General features: G+C 42.9%; 1 protein-coding gene across 2 annotated transcripts in view; it reads right to left on the bottom strand.

The window, feature by feature from the left end:
* Positions 1–295: 295 nt before the first annotated feature.
* Fam114a1 (family with sequence similarity 114 member A1) overlaps positions 296–17,696 on the bottom strand; it is a 77,968-nt gene continuing 60,567 nt past the window's right edge. Inside the window, exons 9-14 of one of the 2 annotated variants that reach the window (XM_031342399.1) lie at positions 13,211–13,302; positions 11,432–11,596; positions 10,249–10,388; positions 7,183–7,255; positions 3,106–3,159; positions 296–635 (exon numbers count right to left, since the gene is read on the bottom strand). In XM_031342399.1, coding sequence (XP_031198259.1) covers positions 606–635; positions 3,106–3,159; positions 7,183–7,255; positions 10,249–10,388; positions 11,432–11,596; positions 13,211–13,302 — 554 coding nt within the window. In that variant the 3' untranslated portion in view covers positions 296–605. The remainder of the gene's footprint in view (positions 636–3,105; positions 3,160–7,182; positions 7,256–10,248; positions 10,389–11,431; positions 11,597–13,210; positions 13,303–17,696) is intronic. The other variant, XM_031342400.1, reaches the window with a different exon arrangement.

The raw sequence follows: 17,696 nt of genomic DNA, 5'->3' as shown, positions 1-17,696 counted from the left end.
GGTATTGTGCTTTCTCAACACTTTGCCTGCTGAGCCACTTCCCCAGCACTGACGGCAGAGAGACTAAGTCCTCAAAGCTAATGCCTTGGAGGTATTTGTTTTTCTTTCGTATTTCTAGTTAATGTACAAATCCCTCTGATGTGAAAATTATAAATCTAGATTATTTCTTCTGCTCTATACTTAAGAATTATAGAATTCACAGAAGTGACTGTGATATGGTCAACAGTTAATCACTACCACACTTAACATCAGAAACATTCCAGATGTCAGGAAAGAAGAAACACCACACCTTTACTTGACTTTTTTTTTTTTTTAAGAGAATTTTATTTTTCTAGGTTGCAAATAAATTGTTCTTGAGTTTTTATTTGGTTGCTTCAGGAAACATACAGCTGAAAAACAAAAGAGGCACACAAACATGCTACTCAGAGAATTCAGATATCTACTTGGTCCATAGGGGGACAGTCACAGTGGCTTCTACCACAGGAACAGAGCAAATACAAAGGAGGAATTTTCTCCCTTTCAAGGCTACAGGCACCATTTGCCCTGGGATAAGCCACGGGGCGTGGCTATTTTGGACACTGCTGGTAGGGATGTCAGTGATGGTCTCAAACAGAAACATGCCAGAGAATCTCAGCCTGGAAAGAACAGATGCATCTCAGAAGAGCGTAGCATCAGTACCACTGCTCCCTGCAAAGTCTTAGACGCATCTCCCTGGATCAGTACCCCACTTGGCCAACTTACGACTTCCCACCCTTTGCCACCACCGTGTGTATGATGGGGTTAGTGGGCATTTTTGAAATGCAGGTCGGGGTTTTACTTGGCTAACACCCCTTTAGTTTTCTGTTGAAAACCTTCTCAGCTTTGTAATTTTGCTATCACACACCCTAAGCTAAAATACTTCCTCAGGCCAGGCAGGTGTAGTTGTGCACACCTTTAAATCCTAGTTCTTGGGAGGTACAGGCAGGTAGATCTTTGTGAGTTCTAGGCTAGCCTGGTCTACATAGTGAGTTCTAGGCCAGCCAAGGCAACATAGTGAGATTCCCATCTCAAAAATAAATATTCTTTCATACCCCTTTTCATACATTATTTTTTACCCTAGAGGTAATCTGGAATAAAACAAAAAGTTCAAAGAGATTGAAAAATTGTAATAAATTGAAGGGTTGCACATTTTAAACAATCACCCATTTACTTGGTTCTTCAAGCACTTTAAGGTTTAGAGAACATCTTATTAAATATCTTAAAGTATGTTAAGAATTATTATAAACCATCTTTAAGAACATGTATCTGTGGGAGTGATATATTTCTTTATGGTGAATACATAGTAGGTGCTCAATAAATCTTGTCATGAATGACTACAAAAAGATATCTGTCCCTTATTAAACCAAATAAGTAGCATTGTTTTCGCTTATGATGTTTATGCAACAAAATGAAGTTCAGTATAAGAACTTACTTAAAGCCATTTTTTAGAAAAATAGGGCACAGAAAGGTAGACATTTCAAAGCTGAACAAAAATCTAGGGTCTCCCTATGAATTTCTAAATATAGTCTGGTTGACCAAGAAAACAGATATGTGTATGCTTGTAGTGTCTTCAAATGGCATGGCCAGTATTATCCACCCCTTTCTCAGGTCAACCTCATTGTCATGAAGTCACAGGACAGAGGAGGCTAGGGTCTAAACCACACTGATTTACAGAAAGCTCCAGACAGAGTGCCCTGGAGAGATTATTGTAAAAATGGCCAACAGATGAAGTTTAGGGAGGGTATCTAGAATGTGAAAGTTTCTCCTTGGCCAGTGGATAATTATTGGATGTCATATTTGTGGTGCATAAATATGGTAAATTAATGTGCTAATGTATATGTTTAACCTGGCAGCCAAGACAGAGATCTGGGATGGGAAACTGAGAAGTGAGACTGAGGCTCACTATATAGCTGTGTTGGCCTTGAACTCCCCATCCTCCTGCCTCAGACCTCTGAGTACTGGGATTGCTCATAAACAGCACCGTGCCTGGTTTTCCAGAAGATAGATTTTCTTATCTGACATTCTGCCTCTGCCTTCCAGGGTTTCTATCAGCTGTGTCTGTCCCACTGGACTCGTCCCTACAGTTCCTGCCCCTTCTGGCTGACTCCATTGCATGACTGTGTCCTAAGCAATGATACTTGCTGCCACCACTTGCTTAAGTTTTGTCCATGGGCAGTTTTGCTTAACGATGAGACACAATTCCCACCAACATTGCCGTCAGTTCTTAGGCAGCATTTCTGAGCCTGTGTAATTTCCAGAGCTTACTTTTTCCATCCAAATGCGAAGACAATGGCATTGTAGCATTGCCCATGTTCCACGCCTGCTTGGGAGGACCTGTGGCTACCCTACATGCAAGAGTTTGGCAGCCTAGTCTCTGATGGAAGATCCTCCTCCACTGCTCACAGGCAGAACCCAGTGCCCACACTCCAAGACTAGGAAAGGCATCTTGGACTGCTTCCCTCTTACATCACTGGGTTCGTTTTCTGCAGAGCCACAGCAGTGCTAGGATAGCCTTCCATCTGTGCAGCTGCTGCTACAAAGTCCTGATGAGCAGGCAGGGCAGGCAGTGAGCCCTCTCTCACAGGGACTCTACGTTTGTTTCTGAATGGGCAGACGTCTGTTCAGCATCATTTTTGCTAACCTGAAACTGAGACTCAGCTCTGCTAAAAGTTCTTGTGAGCAAAGGGAAATGCCTGTTTTTATGAAAATCACCAGTGGGTAATAATCCTCCATTGCAGCCAATAATCACAGTGTCAAACTTGGCAGCAAAAATCTGCGTCTGCTGGGCGAAATGGTGGCAGGAAATAACCTGCAAGCTTAGCATTTCCTTTTATAACCAGGAATTCTAGGAAATTAGGCATGCTGCTCAACCAGACGCTTTACAGCTGGCTGAGCTACAGAAGTGGACACACACACACACACACACACACACACACACACACACACAGACACAGACTGTTAGACTGTTGATGATAAGATTTAGAATTCCAATAACACTTGCTGACTGGGAGGAAGAAAAGAGAATAAAAGAACATAGCTGTAATATTCACTTTGATTCGGAGTACTTTCTCTCTGGGGGCTACTTACCTCTAAAAACACACTATTGATCATGGGGTTAAGGACTTCAGCCTTCTTGTTGCTCTGTGAAATTGAAAGTATGAAATTGACGGATTAGAGCCTCGTATCATTAGGCTTAGCACATCAAATGTGAGACACTGCTTTGTAGAGGAATGTCTTAGAGGAAGAAGTGTGCTCACCGTAGACCAGGCTTTGTGTCTGCACCCTCCTTATGCAATCTCTAACTCTACCAGCAGTCCTAGGAGGGGCTTGGTGCTGCGGAAAGCCTAGGCACTAGCCTGATAAAGAAATAGCAATCGGGAGGTTGGGTAATTTACGTGAGTTTATACGGCTAAAAATGTAAACTCTTTTTGGAGATGGGAAGCTGGTAGCTGATTGGATCCTATCTTCTGCTCGCTCAATCTGTCTGACACCATCATACACCCATATCTGCTAGGGTTACTATGTTGATGATAAGTTTGTCATGATCTTTATTATTGTGTTAAAAAAAATCCTTTTGGTCTTTGTGTAGCCCAGACTAGCTCAAACTCATGATCTTCCTGCCTCATGCCTCCAAAGACTGAGATTATAGACATGCGCTGTACCTCACTGCACATTTTAATTAGAGTATCTGTATAATGTACTGAGATTCCTATTTTTAAGAATTTTCTTCTACTTATCTTTAATTACATGTATATGTTGGTGTAGGTTATGTAAATGTGAGTCCAGGTGCCCTTAGGGGCCATAAGAGGGCATTGGAGTCTCTGAAGCTGTAATTATAGGCAATCATGCTCTTCAATATGTAATAGGTGGGTGTTGGGAACTGAACTTGGGTCCTCTGCAAGAGTAGTACATGATTCTAACTACGGAGTCATCTCTCCAGCCCCTGAGACATCATCATCATTATTGTTGTTGTTTCATTTTTTTGGCCTCAAAATTTCCAGTCCTCCACTTATCTATCCTACTGGTCTATTCTGCCTGTTCTTTCTTTGCTCTCTTTGTTCCCTGTTCCCTCTCTTCCCCTACCTCACCTGTGAGCACAAGTACTGTAGGTTATCTACCAGAGGAGCAACACGATGAGAGCATTCTTAAATAGAAATTTCAAATAGGTCTATAGATCCAGGTTTGAAAACCACAAGAGTGTGTGTGCAGCATGGAGAACGAGTTCCTGTTTCAGGTGCTCCAAAAGAGAAAGATGATCCTTATCCTTATTTATATTATTCGGCTGTCAATCAGCAGGCTTCTCCATCTAAAATGCTCAACCGACTCCTACAGCAATGAATCATTAATGGGGCAATCTTAGTCGGCTGAGTTTCCTTACTGTACCTGGAAGGCTCTGTGGCAAGCAAACAAAAGCATATGAATTAAGTATATCTTTCCAGATAAGCCTTCCTTCGTTGGCATTACTCTTCAGAGACTAATGTCTCTTTGAGGAAACCACAATGGAGTCTTGCAGGGAGTCCTCAAACACTCAAGTCACTTTAGTAAGTAACCAGAAAATCCATGATAGTATTTGCTTTCATGTTTATGTGATTATCAATAAACCTCTAAGATACAATCAAAATGAGGGCAGTGAGATGACATTGGTTTCCAGAATCGATGAGGTATGTGAACCATTTAAACGGGGCCTGGAGAGCAATACACACTCGTTAGCTTCAAGTTATGAATAATGGCTGCTTTGGAGAGCAGAAACAAAGATGGATGCAAATGATTCTTCAGAGCTACAGGCATAGGGGGGGTGGGCTTTGCTGTGTGGTGAGCTCCATTTCAGATGTAGATTTTACGGTCTCCAAATGGACAACACACACTTGCTGGTGTTTGTACTTGAAAACGTTTGCACTCATGTTTGGGTATGTGTACAATTGTAAGTCCACGCACATACCCACCTGCCAGAAACTTGGCTCAGCCAGTGTAGACCTTGGCTCAGGAAAGGCCTTGGCTTGGTCACCCTAGGGCTAATTAACAATGCGGAATTCCTGTCCTCAGCTCACACAGACTGGCTGAATAAGAATCTGCATTTTAACAAGGCTTCCAGGTGGTCAGTGTGCATGCTTTGGGAAGCACTATGCTAGACTCTGATATGGTACAAGGAAAATAAAACAGTATGACAATTATTACCCACTCTGGGAGAAAAATCTGTTCAACACAAATCCTATAAAAACCCACAGACAGCCCCAGGGCACCAAACAGTTGGTTATCTGATAATGCCTGACAGGCTGCTGATGGGGGAGCTGGGAGGTCAATGGAGAGGCCGGAGTGCATCAGCGTCTCTTTCTGCGACTTGGGGTCCTTGGCTAGTGAACTGCAGAAAGTGGGGGAGATGCAACAGAAGAGCTTGGAATCTGAATTGATGAGGAAGGCCCTCAAACTGTCTTGGGAACTCACCGCTCCCACCAAAGCCTGTCATCAAGCAACTTGGAGTAGAGGGATGTGCTTCCCTATCAAAAAAGATGACTGATAGCCATCTATCAATGGCTTCCATCTCCCCATCACTCTGCTTATCAATACATATGGCATTGCTGAAAACCTAAAATAGATAAGCCCAAGGTAGAATGAGCAAACCAGACTTCTTGACAGCAGAATGGTTTGGTGGCCCGAATCTCACCCTTTATCCATAGAGTCACTTAGAAATATGGGGGACAGATATCCCATTTCTCTTAAGAACTGCTCTTTGCCTACAGTGCACTCACACTCCAGCACCTCTTTAAGTCTACACACCACCATCTTGCCCCCTATTACAGCTGAGTGACATCAAGGTGGCCATCGGACTGTCTGACCCATGCTGGTTGATCTTCTGAAACTTCTGACTCAGAACAAGGAGTGTGAAAGGAGAGACAGATTGTAGAGATGTTTTGGAGTGGGAGTGAGCTCTGCTGCTGGGTCCCCAAAGCTGTTCACATTCTTCCACTCACTTCCATAAAGCTCCCCATTATCTGAGCCATTAGTAACCCACCCCCAGAGGCCCCAGAGAGAGAGCAAAGCCCTGGTTCCAGATTTCCAGTCATTCCTGTAAAACTGTACATTGCAAATATTGTACACTGTAAATACCCTGACTAAAGCTTGTTTCCTGTCTCTGGGAAAGAACAGATCTTGCATCTAGGGTCTTTAAAAGTAGGAAGATAAAAGAGGGCTGTTTCCCTCTTGCTCCTCCTGTCTGACTTTATAATGTGACTGATTCCTTCTTCCCCCATGTATATGTGTGTAGTATGGGGGATGACACATGTTTGCATGCATGTGTGGGTACATGTGTGTGCACATGTGTATGGAGACAGAGGTTGATGCTCAGTGTATTTCTCAATCACACTCTTTTTTATTTACCGAGACAAGGTCTCTTGCTCAACCTAGAGCTAGCCCATTTGGCTACTCCAGCCAGCCAGCCATCTTGCCCTGGATGAGCCATAGTCTCCCCCCCAACCCCCCAGAGCACTGAGATTACAAGCTTGCTCTGGGGATCTGAACTCAGAGTCTCACACTTACACATGAAATCCTTCATCTGCTAAGCCATTTCCCCAGCCCACAAGGACTACCTGGGACAGAAAAGGGCACAACCTAGATATGTAATCAGAAGCCACACACTGAAATATATGCAATATTTCACAGCTATTATCTTAAGGATAGAAACACTTAGATGTTAATTGACAACACTTTCTTTTTTAAATTCTTATCATATGCGGCTTATTAGACTGAAGGTGGTACTGAACAATAATATTTAAAGTTAATTATATTAATAGAAATTCTTGAGTAATGTGATGATAGATAATAAGCAATGGAAAGGTACCTCCTTTTGACACCCTTTCTTTTGACATATAAATAAAAGTGAGGTCCACGGAGATTTGACCACTCACCAAACAGTCCGATGTCCGAGACAGCAGACTGAAGTCTACAGCCCAGGCAGAGAGCGTACTGGAGTCTATGCCCAAGGCAGAGGAGAGCTCTAGGCTAGTGGTATTTAGAGAGGGGACCTCAGCCTGACTTTAGAAAATGGTATGACATAGCTGTGATTATGGAGATGTGCCAAAACATATCATATTCATCATATTCCTGACGTCTCCTCACAGCTCTACTTCCCTCAACAAAGTAAGAAAATGGTCCAAATTGTGTTCTTACCCCAACAGTGGTTAAAGAATTTGTAAACTTCTTTGATAAGGAGGCTACTTCATTGCACATTGCCGTGGTTAATCTGAAATAAGAAAAAAAAGAGAAGTGTGTGGAGTTTTCTATAAAGTAACGTAAACCTCATGACGATTAGTGTGACATGAACAGCAGTGTGACGTCAAAAGGGCAGTGCCCAAGTTTGAAGTTGCTCTACAGAAATGTGCAGTCATCCTCAACAATCATTCATGGCTCGCAGTTTTCTTTCCATGTTTAATTAAGGAATAATCCTCTAATTAATTTGCCCTCCTTTTAGAATCAAAGCCACGTGCAGGGAAATATCAGGCTTGAGCATCTTTTTCACAGGAGTGGAAACTCAGGCCAGGTGGCTTCCTCCGGTGTCTGGGTCATTTTAAAATAATGAATGTTCAGTGAGGCACTCATTCACATGTCATCTAATGACTAAACTGAATCTGCCAAGTAACCTGCAGGGGACATACAGTACCGAGTATAGAAAGTGGGTTAAAAATGCAAACACAGGCATTCACTCATGTGCACTCACGCACGCACACACGCATGCAACCCTGTTGGTGCTGGAGAACAACCCAGGGTTTGGGGCATGCTCGGCAAGCACCCAACTCATTTCTTTCCCTTTCAGCAGTGTGCCCCAGTCTATGTGTCCCAGTCTGGCCTGCCTTGACTTACAGAGATCCTTTTGCCTCAGCCTACAGAGATCTGGAACTAGGGACACGCTTTACCACATCCAGATTCTCTCTGTATCCTGATTGTGTTATTCCTATTTGCCTCAAAATAATGATCCCTGGAAAATTTCTTTACAACATCTCAAAATTTGGACTTTTCTTTGACCATTCACTTTTAAGTCTTTACTCAGGAAAATAAAGCAAGAAAGACAAAACTAATCAGAATGTTTATACCACAGATGACAAAAACTGAAAGCAATATAATTGCCAAACAATGCGTGTTCTGTCTGATTTTCTCCTAACAATTACAGTGTGTGATTTATAGTAAATAAAATACTATTTGAAGAACAAAAGCTCTGGATTAAGAATATTGCATGTTAGGAGATCTTAGTAATGATCTTAGGCAATGAAGATGGTTTGTTTAGTTTAGTTGTTTTGATAGAGAATCGGTCTAACCTATATATTCAGTTTTCTTTTTATGTATGTAGGTATTTATATGTGCATATGCCACATGCTGGGGGAAGGAGGATGGACCCTTCTCTTTCTGTCTCCCCAACTCTGAGATTACAGTGCCTCCAGCCCTGTCTGTTTTTTTTTTTTTTGTAAGGATGCTGGGGATTGAAGTCAGCTGCTCGGGTGAACACAGCAAGTACTGTACTTAATCAGTCATCTATCTCTCTGCCCTTCACTCTTTCTGTATGATGCTAAGGAATAGACCTAGGGCTTCCATGTGCTAGCAGGCTTGCCACTGAATTACACCCCTAGGCCTAAGTATTAGGTATGATGAACCATATGGAGGCATCCATCTGAAATGTGTCTGAAGAAACCATTGTGGGTGAGGCCCGAAGACATCAGAGAACCATGCTGTATGCTCTTGCGCAGGTATGGGAGGGCACTCACTGACCCGACTGACCAGTTAGGGGTCAGCACAGCTGGATGAGGTTGGCACAAACAAGGGAATCAGAAAGGTGCTAAGAGCAAGGTCCCAGGATCCATGCCCACCCTGGGATTTCTGAGCCTCAGCTCTCCTCCTTCAGCTCCGTACAAAGACAAGGCAGTAGTAGCTAGACGCTGTCCTTGGCGTTTTAAAATTTTTCTCTTTTCCTTCCATATGTTAGAAAGTATACTATCTCTCTAGAATTATCACGTAATGTGCAGTTTGTTTCTAAATACATAATTTGCCTTGTCGGATGTAGCAAAACTAGTGAGCTGGTGAAATGCATGTGAATAATGAGTTGTGTGTGTGTGTGTGTGTGTATGTGTGTGTGTGTGTCCCAATGTTCTTTCTTGGGAGATACTTTGGTTCCCTTGTTTTTTTTTTTTTTTTATTTTATTTATTTTATGTGTATGAGTACACTGTAGCTGTACAGGTGGCTGTGAGCCATCATGTGTGTGGCTGCTCTCCAGCCCCACTTGCTCCAGCGTAATTCACTGTAGCTGAATTCAGACACACCAGAAGAAGGCGCCAGATCTCTTTACGGGTGGTTGTGAGCCACCATGTGGTTGCTGGGATCCGAACTCAGGACCTTAGGAAGAACAGTCAGTGCTCTTACCCGCTGAGCCATCTCACCAGCCCCTGGTTCCCTTGTTTTAATAATAACAAAGGGGTATTGGAATCTGCTGATATTCTATGTCATATACTTAGAAGCATAAAAGTTAATTATTTGTTTTTAGCACTATTTTCTATTTTCAAAAAGATCCCGTACCAACTGTTTTCATACATATATATGTATATATATATATATATATATATGTGTGTATATTTTTATATAATACTAGATAAATTAATAACAACAACAATAACTGCTTATTGAAGAACATAAACTTCAGCGTACGGCACAGGAACACAGTCTGCAGGGAACTGCCTTGCATTAGTGGCTAGCATGCCCAGAGGATAGACCAGGCAGGACAGGTAATGTTTCTGAGAAGGGTGGTGTGTGTCTGCCTACTTTTGTGCAGGGAACTGAGAAGTTATATTAGGGAGTCCTTTTTCTGTTGGTATGGTATGAATATATCATTACCCTCAATGTTCGGTGCTTTGAAGAATTAGATCTATTAAAATAAACATGTTTATACATCCGAATGCATCAGTGTGCCTCCTCTTAAATCTCTCAAAACCTCCTATGTATTATTATTGTTGTTATTGTTTTGTATAGTGTATTTCCTAAGGGAGTTCTTATTTCTTAAAATGACCATAACAGTTGACACGAAAATCTAAATCTTTTGGGTGTTTAGGGTATGTGTGTATGTACATTTGAATGGCACACATCCACATGCACACACATTCACATGCACACACAACATGCACACACACATCCACACATGTACACATGCACACACACATGCAATTTAAAACGTAAGAATTAAAAGTTGCATTAACTTTATAAGAACTTTTGCTTGGTCTTGAGCTGGTTTCTCCTCTTCTTGTCCATGGAGAATTAACTCTGCCACTTTATGAAGCTGCTCGATGCAGCGTGCAGTGACTTCAGCCAGGCTTTCAATGGACAACATGTACACGTCCTGAAATGAGTACACATGAGAGAATTACTCACCAAGCAGCCTCTTTTCAAAAATCCCTGCCACATTAAAAAACAGGACACTATTCAAAGCACATACTGTATTGCTGAGATACACCCTGGCTGCTCGATGATGTAATCCTGTAACTCTATGAAACTCAAAGGGTGTGTGTGTGGGGTGGCTTAGTCAGTAAAGTGCTTTTGCACGAGAGTTTGGATCCCCATTACCTACACAGCTTTAACCCCAGGACAGGAGGGTGGAGATGGGCTGATGCCTGGGGCTCACTGGCCATAGCCAATGTTATGTTAGCTCCAGGTTCAGTGTGGGACCCTGACTCAAACAATAAGGTGGAAAGTGACTGAAGAGGGTGAGAAAAGGTCTCCACACAAAGACAAACTATGCATACAACGTGTGTTTGTGTGTGTGTGTGTGTGTGTGTCTACTGAATGGCAATGCTGCCAGGTCCCCAGGGACAAGACAAACCTATTCACATTTGCATCTTCAAGAGTCGGACTGTTGCTGGCCACACAATAGGCAGGTTACCGTAAGTGGGGTGCGTGGAAGGGAAGATGCGTGAAGACACTCCAGTGGACATTTTTCCTTGGAGTAGTCTACCTTTGTTGCTTTAAAATTGGAACTCAGCATAAGGAACAATTATGGCAGATGACTTCTGGAGCACAGGCAGGACATAAAGTCTACGCATATGAGTGTACTAAACTGCAGGAAGAAGCCACAGTAATGAACGAGAGCTTCAATTGCCTCATTAGCGAGGGAGCATAAAGACAATTTATAGTAACAGATTTGCATAAAGATAAATCAATTAGGTTCCGGAAGATCTTTCTGCTTTTAAATTATAAAATTATGGAGAAAAGCTACAAAAATCTACGCTAAGCCAAAAATTGTCTTGGGATAGAGAAGAGAGAGTGTCTATTGCAGTCTTACTAGAATGTAGGACACGGTGTAAATAGAAAGTGGTTCTCCTCACTTTAAACGAGGCTCCTTGGAGAATTATCATAGATAGCTATGGCACATGCAGGTCCATTTACCTCTACCGTCTTAGCTCCTTTGCCTCCCACTTTGTCTTCTTCAGGTTCTTCTGCTTTCTCGTCCTTTCCTTCTTTCTTCTCTTCCTCCTCTGACCCTTTGGCCACATCTATTGACACCACACTTTGATGATCCTCTTCAACCCAGTCATGAGCTTTCTTCATGGCCTGCAATGGCCCCCACCAATCAACACATTTACCATGGGAATGTGAGAGCCAAGCCCTCTCAACCCCCACCCTCCAGGGCAGATATGTTGGGCCATTCCTCAAGCCCCGTAGACAGCAACCTCGTGGCTCGGAAAAAATATAAACTAGGAAACAAGGGTGAAACGGGAAGTATATAGATCACATCAAAGGGCCTAAGAACTTCAAAAGGGGCATTTTAGAATGATATTCAGATGAGAAAAAGGACAGATGCTGCAGAATCTACAGTGTACAGTACCGTTTAACATGTCAGAATCTACAGCCATTTTCATGGCTGGTGATAAAAAGATGAACTGTACTCTTTCTTGCATAGGCTAGAAATCAGTAGAGGGTCATGGCTGAAGCCAGTGTCCTCATGTGGTGGTTATCCTAAAGCCCTCATCATCTCAGGAACCAATAATGTAGTGATGGGAAGAAGATTGATGACTTTGCTCCTTCTGATTCATGGCAGGCCCTCTAACCTCTAAGTGAGCAGAGGTCCGGCACTACCAGGAGAGTAGGCAACCCGTGACCTACAAAATCGTGGGTAATTGGAAACTGCAGAGACCACCTTCCCTACCCGGTCTATTGCTTCCTGAATTTGGAGACCGGACAGACTTTTCTAGAGATCACCAGATCCTTTAAGCTGTTTGTGTAAGTAGAAGATGTCACTCATATTATTGCTAAACTGAGTTACCTTAAAGCCTATGTCAAAGTTTAACATGTCAGAATGTTGGGAGGTAATTTGAGAGCTAGCAGATTAGAGGAGAGCTATCATACGAAGTCCTCTTTTAGGAATGAAGGCTGATCCATGCAACTGAGAAGCCCCTCTCTCCCCTCCAAGCCCTGGCAGGAGCTGTAGGGAGACAAACGAGGTAATTTCCCAGCTGACCTGCCAGCTCGCTGACCCCTAACAGAGAGAAAGAAATTCCTCATCTCCTCACCTTTATACCTCACTCTCTCCTTTCTTCACCCATTATAACAGGTGAGTGGCTACGCAAACCACTGCTAGGTAAGGTAAGAGATGGGAGGAAAGGGAGAGGGAGAGAGAAAAGAAAAGAAATCACATAGCTTTGAGTGATTAATGACCAGCATCCCCTTAAGAAATCCTACAGCTAAACCTAGTACTAACTTGCAAAATGCATTGTCAAATCTGCAAGGTCAAAGCTAAGATGTGTTGGAGCAGTGCAGGTGGAAGGAGAGGTGTGAGCCTCTCGCATTGCTCTAAAACTGGCATGTCTCTTTAAAAAGCAAGGGTGGGAGCGGAGTCTGGGAAGTCCCATGATGATTGCCCCTCACCTCACTTTGAAGATAATCATCCTCTGACAGAACATTCTATTTCCCCGTGAAAGGGCAACTGACTTTTTCAAGGTCACTAGATAATTACTCGTAAATTACAGAACAGAGGTCTCAGAAGCCTTGCATCCCTTAGGGTGCCTCCGAAGGTACTAATTACTGACCTCAGACTCCCCTCCCCCTGTTATGCCATGGGGGTGTTGGTGTTTTTCCATTTCTTGCAGATCTGAGGAATCTTACCACTGAGACCCTCTTTCCCCAGCCCCTTTTAAAACCAAAGACACAGAATGGGTTGGTTCTGACCTTATTGAGTTTGTCAGGTGTGGCGGCGACGTGTAATTCAAACAGGAGCTCTGTAAGCATCCTAGCAAATTCTTCCCCGCTCTCTTCTAGGCCTAGAAACAGACCACGACAGCAGAGAGAGGCATGTTTCATTTATTTTTCATCCTTCAGAATGTGGCAGCTCCCCTGATTTTGCAGCAGGCACTCAGTGAAGCTAAGGAAAGGCTTTGGCTGTGTGCCCTGAGGCTTCCAGCGGCTAGCACAGCAGGGAAGCGGAGAGCCTGCCAAGGCCTAGCTGCGGGGCCTCTGGCACTAGGGCACCCCTGGGCTGGCTCAGAGACAACAGCTGGTAGGGAGAGACCTTGTGCATCTTGGGGCCACAGCTGTAGCCCCCCATTGCTGAAAGAATGAGTATGACCTGGGTCAGACCTCTGGTACATGGTACTCAGAGACTGGTTATGCTTCCTATAGTAACTTTGACAATTGCCCAGGGTGCGGTGCTGAGGAAGGGACTCACAGGGCTGAGTGAGCAGAGGTCTCATGGGGTGTGTGCTCTGATGTAATATCATCTCTCTGGAGAAGTTCCTCAAGGTTCTCTAGAACACCCGTGTGGTACTATAGCACTTTTTAATGATCTATTTTCTTGGATGGGAAGCTAGCTAAGGACAGAGAAGAGTTTAACTCATTCCTAATATGATGTCTGGAATATAACAGGTGCTAAAGAAAATACTTGAGTTGATAATCTATTAAGATATCATATAATATATAATACAATAATCATATAATATTTGTTATATAGTATAATTATACATCATAAAATAAAAATAAATATCCTTGGCTGGCCAGAGGTGACACAGGCCTTTAATCTTAGCATTCAGGAGGCAGAGGCAGGTGGGTCTCTGTGAGTTCAAGGCCAGCCTGGTCTACAAGTTGAATTCTAGGACAGCCAGGCTACACAGAAAAACCCTGTCTCAAAAAAACAAAAACCAAAACAATCAAACCAAACCAAACCAAACCAAACCAAATCAAACCAACCAATTAACCAAACATATCCCAGGAGGCAACAATGATTGTTAAAAGCTACAGGCTCACTTCTCTCATTTGTAACTTCAAGACAATGCCATCTTAAAGGTTCTGATAGGTGCTGAAGTATTGATTCAATAATGGGTTTATGAGTCCCCCTGAGGGAGAATAAAGCATTATTAATCTGGCCCAACTGCATGTGTGCAAACCCCTCAGTGCAGAGGTTACCTGGGCTTATGCCATATGAAAGATATTGTACCTAACACTTGCATAGATATGATAGTTTCAGTTTTATAGAAACATGGTTAATGGGCAGCTCATAAAGATAGCCTGTGAGTCTATTGCAAATGTTTATCTTTGATCTGTTTATTATGATCTATATTCTCACAAGGGAGACAGGCTAATAAACAAACAGATAAAGAAAGCATTTCTGTCAAGTGATGAGTTTTATGGAGAAGTATGAACCATGGGAGAAGGATAGGGCTAAAGCTAGAACTTAGAATTCTTACTATAAAGCTTTTCATCTTTATTTTATTCTTGCTTGTTTGCATATGTGTGTGTACAAGGGGCATTCCTGGTGCTCACCAAGGCCAGCAGGGGACAGAAGAGGATGTTGGATGGATATCTATGAGTCCAGTTGGTGCTACAATCGGTGAGTTTAGGAATTTTATATAGAAGGTGTTACATTCTGTATTTCCCTAAACTCCTTTGATGACACCTAATCACTAGGCTGATAGTATTAAGAGCTGGTGCTTTTGGTCATGAGCATGGCACTCAACATGAATAGATTAGTGTCTTTCTATAGAGTCTCCAGAGAGCTGGCTGGCCTCCACTCCCATGGGAGGACACAGAGGATTCTGACTGTGACCCAGAGATGGACCTTCTCTAGACACCAAATCTGCCAGCACTTTGACCTCAGACTTCCTTATGAACTGTGAGAAATATGTTCTGTTGTTTGTAAGGTACACTGAGATGTTTGCTATGGCAGCCTAAATGGGTCAAGATTAGGAGGGAGCTATGAGGAACTGATGCTCTTTTAAAACCTGGAGTCTCCTGAAGCATCTATGCTCTCAGTTAGTGTCAATTCCCTCCAAACACATTTAAAACCTTTGTGGGTTCATGTCAATATGGTACAAACTAATTCATTTACACCACTTTTGCATTTTTACAAACAGTTCTATATCGTATATGTTTCATATAGTAACTGAGAAGGGAAAGATGATGCTGGGGAGGGGAGGCGAAGTCCCCACCTGAGGATAGCCTCTGGGTCAGGGGAGAAGTGTTCTAGACGGTTGGCAGTGGCACTAAAGTCTAGCAGGGAATGTGCCTGTCAAGTTCAGGGGTTGGGGGGAAGCAGTAAGGAGGCCAGCGTGGCTGCACAGAATGAGCAACATGTCTGAACTGGGTGTAGATGGTGGCAACTGCCTTAGCTCAGGATGAAGCGAAGGTGGGACATAAACACGTTTTAACCAGGAAGGTGAATGCCGTGATAAAGTTTGCAGCTGTAATACAGTTCTCAGAGGATGCGTAAGAAGAAAGCTTCCTACACAGCGATGCCTGAGGAGATTGGAGAATGAGACTCCATTAGCCGAGTAAGGAGAGGTTGGAAGGGTGTGGGGGGTGGGTGAGGAGGAAAGGTGATGTTGGGGAGGGCAGGTGTAGCCCCAATCTGAGTCATCATCTTTCTCCTTCATTCCGTGGGAGAGCGTGCTGAAGGGCGGGAGCCCTTGGCTGAGACCCACCCCAGCCTCACTTCTTAACCTCTGGGGCCTGAAATCAGTCACCAGGATCCTTCAGCTTCCTCCCAACCCCTGTCAACTGGGGATCATAAAACTCACCCTCTGTTCTTGGTCAAATTTTAGGTTGTCCTCTTGGAGGGTTGCTAGGGATCAAATCCAGGGACTTATTCCTGCTCAACAAGCACTGTATCCCTGAGCTACACCCTGACTTCAGCTTTCCCTTTTTAGGTACTATAAGATCCAAATAGAATATTAAATTGTTTTGTAAAGAAACAATATATATGAACTTTTATGCAGCACACTGACATGAACATGCAAGATTAAATATATTTGGTGGGAACTGACAGTAAATCAAAACACAAATGCTTCAGGAAGCTCCAGATTCTAAATGTGCATCATTTCTACTAAACACATACCAGTAACTTCAGAGGGGGAAAAATCACTAAAAATATATAAAAACAGATGATAGTCAATGTTGTAACAAAGACTATTACTGCTATTCTAGGTCTGTGTATATGGCCAAGAGAAATTCCTCATGACAATAAAAACAGAAAATGGGCTTTTTAAATCTCTTCACAGCCATGGTAAAGCAAATTGGAGGGCCATGGCTGTGTGGGGAGACTGCATTGTGGCAAAAAGGCAAATATGCAAGCCACGAGCTGGTGTTATTCAATGCGCAGGAGCCTGATATTAAATTTAATCTAGAAGACGACAGCTTGCTATTATACTTTCTGAGACTACCAAATAAATTATTTAATTATTAGAGGATTTGAGGAATATAAGTGCACTTAGATGGAAAAAATCCAGGTGAAATGCTTAAGTTTCTGCCATAATTTTGCTCTTATTTTTCTTCACATCAAGCTGACGATATTCTTTTCTGCATCTTTCTGGGTTACCACTCTGTCTTCCTGGAGCTGTTGTATGCCTTTGTGATGGGGTTGGTCTTAACAACACCTCTGTTCTTCTCTCCCAGTGCCTCATTAAGTGTCTGAATGACATTTATTTATTAAATTAAGTTAATGAAAATTAATAGTGTTTTGATCATCTGGAGATGCCCTTTGGGGAAAATGGATCTATTACAGGAGATAATAGGCTTTTGTCATGAAGAGAGAGACAAATTTACCCCACGTTCCCCTTCCAGCCACCAAATTTATCTTTTTTTTTCTTAAAATATGATATTCAGCACTTCAGTGTGTGTGTGTGCACGTGTGTGTGTATGTGTGTGTGAATTCTCAATGTACTGAATGAGGCTCTATATTTAAATGAGAACACATCACATTGCCTGTGGCAACACTTTCTGTTTGGCAGCAGAACCCAGCTTCTTCTCCAAAGAGCAGCACCAGTGAACAATGTAATAGTATTTCACTTTGCACTTGCAACAATGTCTCTGATGCGTGGGAAAATATTGAGTCCCATGTATATGTGTGTGTGTGTGTGTGTGTGTGTATGTGTGTGATATGTGTATGTGCGGTATGTGTGGTATATGTATGGTGTGTATGTGTAGTGTGTGGTGTGTGTATATGTGGTATGTGTGTGAGGGGTGTGTGTGTGTGTGTGTGTGTGTGTGTGTGTACAGGGTGTGTGTGTGCATGTTTGTGTGGTGTGTGGTGTGTGTGTGTGGTGTGGTGTGTGTGTGTGTACAGGGTGTGTGTGTGCATGTTTGTGTGGTGTGTGGTGTGTGTGTATGTGTGGTGTGTGTGTATGTGGTGTGTGTGCGTGGTGTGTGTATGTGTGGTGTCTGTGTG

This window comes from Mastomys coucha, unplaced genomic scaffold (assembly GCF_008632895.1).
Source record: "Mastomys coucha isolate ucsf_1 unplaced genomic scaffold, UCSF_Mcou_1 pScaffold22, whole genome shotgun sequence".
In the NCBI taxonomy this organism is placed as follows: Eukaryota; Metazoa; Chordata; class Mammalia; order Rodentia; family Muridae; genus Mastomys; species Mastomys coucha.
The sequence above is the reverse complement of the archived record's forward strand: the minus strand, read 5'-3'. Positions and strand labels throughout refer to the sequence as shown.